This window comes from Coptis chinensis, chromosome 1, assembly GCF_015680905.1.
Source record: "Coptis chinensis isolate HL-2020 chromosome 1, ASM1568090v1, whole genome shotgun sequence".
In the NCBI taxonomy this organism is placed as follows: Eukaryota; Viridiplantae; Streptophyta; class Magnoliopsida; order Ranunculales; family Ranunculaceae; genus Coptis; species Coptis chinensis.
This window is the reverse complement of record NC_141456.1, coordinates 17169943-17172583: the sequence shown is the minus strand read 5'-3', so window position 1 is coordinate 17172583 and position 2641 is coordinate 17169943. Positions and strand designations below refer to the sequence as shown.

The 2641-nt window shown below is 34.6% G+C and overlaps 1 protein-coding gene across 1 annotated transcript; it reads right to left on the bottom strand.

Annotated features, from left to right (window-relative positions):
* Positions 1-378: 378 nt before the first annotated feature.
* LOC147522578 (uncharacterized) lies at positions 379-1257 on the bottom strand. Its single transcript, XM_086568043.1, has 2 exons — positions 996-1257; positions 379-908 (listed from the first exon to the last, which is right to left on the bottom strand). The coding sequence occupies exons 1-2, from the start codon at positions 1255-1257 to the stop codon at positions 379-381; spliced, it is 792 nt and encodes a 263-aa protein (XP_086424169.1).
* Positions 1258-2641: the final 1384 nt, after the last annotated feature.

The following is a 2641-nucleotide window of genomic DNA, read 5'->3' as shown; positions in this document are numbered from 1 at the left end:
GCCGGTCGTTTTGACATAAGGTAGGCCCAATTATGAGGTCTGAGCCCAAAGATACGGTCTTCGGAAGTTTTGTTGACTTTGTGTGCTGTTTCTGCCCGCGTTGACTTTGACTTTTTAGCTTTGATCAGGATTTTTAAAGGCTTTTTCTCCTTGAATCTTGGCTTTTAATCACAGAACTTCTTAGCAACCAACCCTTGCTCCTTTATCTCGCCAAAGTGGCGCATTTCTGCACATAATTGACTTTAAAGCCTAAAATACATAAAAACACGTAATCAGCATTAATTCTTATTTATTACTCGCATAATTGGTCTAAAAGTATTATTGTTAAGGGGTTAAAACTACAGTTTTGGGCTTTTATAAATAAGAACAGTACCTTAATCAAATTGCTTGAAAAACCTCTTTATACACAATGTTCTGTGTATATCCTTTTGGCTCATCGTCTTCCCTTTTTATTAGAAATTTTAGTCCCTGTCTAGATGTTGTTCTTGAAACAACCACATATAATTGGCCATGTGTGAAAATTGGCCGTGGTAAATAAACACCAACATGGTTGAAAGTTTGTCCCTGGCTCTTGTTTATAGTCATTGCATAGCACACTCTGATAGGAAATTGTTTTCTCTTGAAGACAAATGGCCACTTGGTGTCACTCAGAGACAGGATGATTCTTGGAATGTAGACTGGATCTCCTATATTACTACCTGTTATAATTTTTGCTTCAATAACTTTGGATCCCAACCTGGTCACAATCAACCTAGTTCCATTGCAAAGCCCTACACTCTGGTTCAAATTCCGCATTAACATTATGGGAACACCAACTTTCAGCTCAATGTTATGGTTTTGCACTCCATAAAATTGAAGAGTATTCAAAAATTCTGTAGGATAGAGAACGTCTTGTTCAGCAGACTTTCCTGCAAAATAATTTAATAATCTTATAAGAAATGTAAAAAATGTCTAAAGGAAAACATTTTTTTTATTTATTTATTTGATGTGCTAACCTTCTATAGGACAAAGTGAGTCTGCACTCAAGTAACTTTGTAAATCTCCTGGCAGTGATGAAATAATGTATGAGTTAATTTCATCAACTGTTTCATTCTTAGGGGCCAAGATGCTTCTTTCCTTGAGGTACTTAACCGAGTTGTGATTTCTGGCAAAATCTGGATAAATAGTTGACACAATATCTTGGATAGAGTCATCGGATTCTGGAATAAGGAGATCTTCTGGAATTTGTATCCATGTTCGTTCAATATCATTCTCCATAGCAATTGTTGGCAAGTTTCCATCTCCAAGATCTCACTACAACATAAATGACATTTCCCATCACTTAAAAAGTGATGTCAAAAGTGTAAGACATCACTTTTGAGAGTGATGTGAATGGTGGCGACGTGAAAAGTAGGGTTTTCCACATCACTTTTTAAACGATGTCCACAAGTGATGTTACTTCACATCACTTTTTAATTGATGTCCACAAGTGATGTTATAACTTTGCATCACTTTTTAATCGATGTCCACAAGTGATGTTATAACGTTTAACATCACTTTTTAAGTGAAATCAATAAGGCCGATTAACATCACTTAGGAAGTGACGTTTCATTACGATTCCAAATTACTTGTAAAGTGATGTAAAATAACTTTATAAATCACTTTAAAAGTGATGTCCCATTTATCAAAGTAATAAAAAAAATAAAAAAACAAAATTGCCAATATCATCCCAATTTAATACCATTTTCCAGGTCATTTATCATCAAATAAAGATGAAATGTATCTTAAAATCACATTCATCACACAAATATCATCTCCAATTATAAATATTACACTATATACAAAAAATTATAACATGCCAACATATACCAACAAAATCTAATCTGCAGTACTGAAATGAGCCAAAGAGAACCACAATCACACAACCAAGAACCTATCACAGCCTGGCTTGATGCAATTAATTTAATCCAAGAACCTATCACAACCTAACAAATCACTCTGTTTTCTTTTTTTTACAGTATGAAACATTGTACTAGAAAATCAATGCACATTTTATAAAAGGAAAATAAACAAACATAACATCCATATAATATAGTACTTGAATGACAAAGGAAGTTCTACAGAAGACAATTAGTTGTGTTCAAGATCAGTTCCAGCCCTGTGCCAAAATGTATTGGAAATAACTTGTATATTAGAACTTAAAATGAAGGAGACGAAACTCTAAGGACAATATAAACAAGAAACCATGTGTGTTCAACGTTCATTCACTTAATAGAATATATACCCATTCAGTACGACACTGCTGATCCTTGGGCCTGCTAATATCCACAACTTTCCGTCCTATAACGAGTTCCACCAATACCACCCCAAAGGAATAGACATTAGCTTTTTTTGTAATTTGACCACTTTGAGTGTATTCTGGCGCCAAGTACCTAAGTAGATGGAGAAGAGATTAATCAGTTTTTCAACACTTACTGAAGAGCCAAAGTATACATTATAACATAATTTCGAAATGAAAAACAATCTAGCTTTCCCAAATGTTCCAATGACTCTCGTCTCCACCCCCATTTCTCCATCAGGCTGCCATCTAGCCAGGCCAAAGTCTCCAACCAGTGAAAATGGGAATGCCGTATGAGATCCAATTCAATTTCAATATTATAAA

What these genes read in the sequence shown, in the direction of transcription:
- LOC147522578 (XM_086568043.1), bottom strand. Translation starts at nt 1,257, where the DNA reads ATGGAGAATGATATTGAACGAACATGGATACAAATTCCAGAAGATCTC. An exon ending in CTCACTTTGTCCTATAGAAG is followed by an intron (nt 909 to 995) that starts GTTAGCACATCA and finishes ATTATTTTGCAG; the next exon opens with GAAAGTCTGCTGAACAAGAC.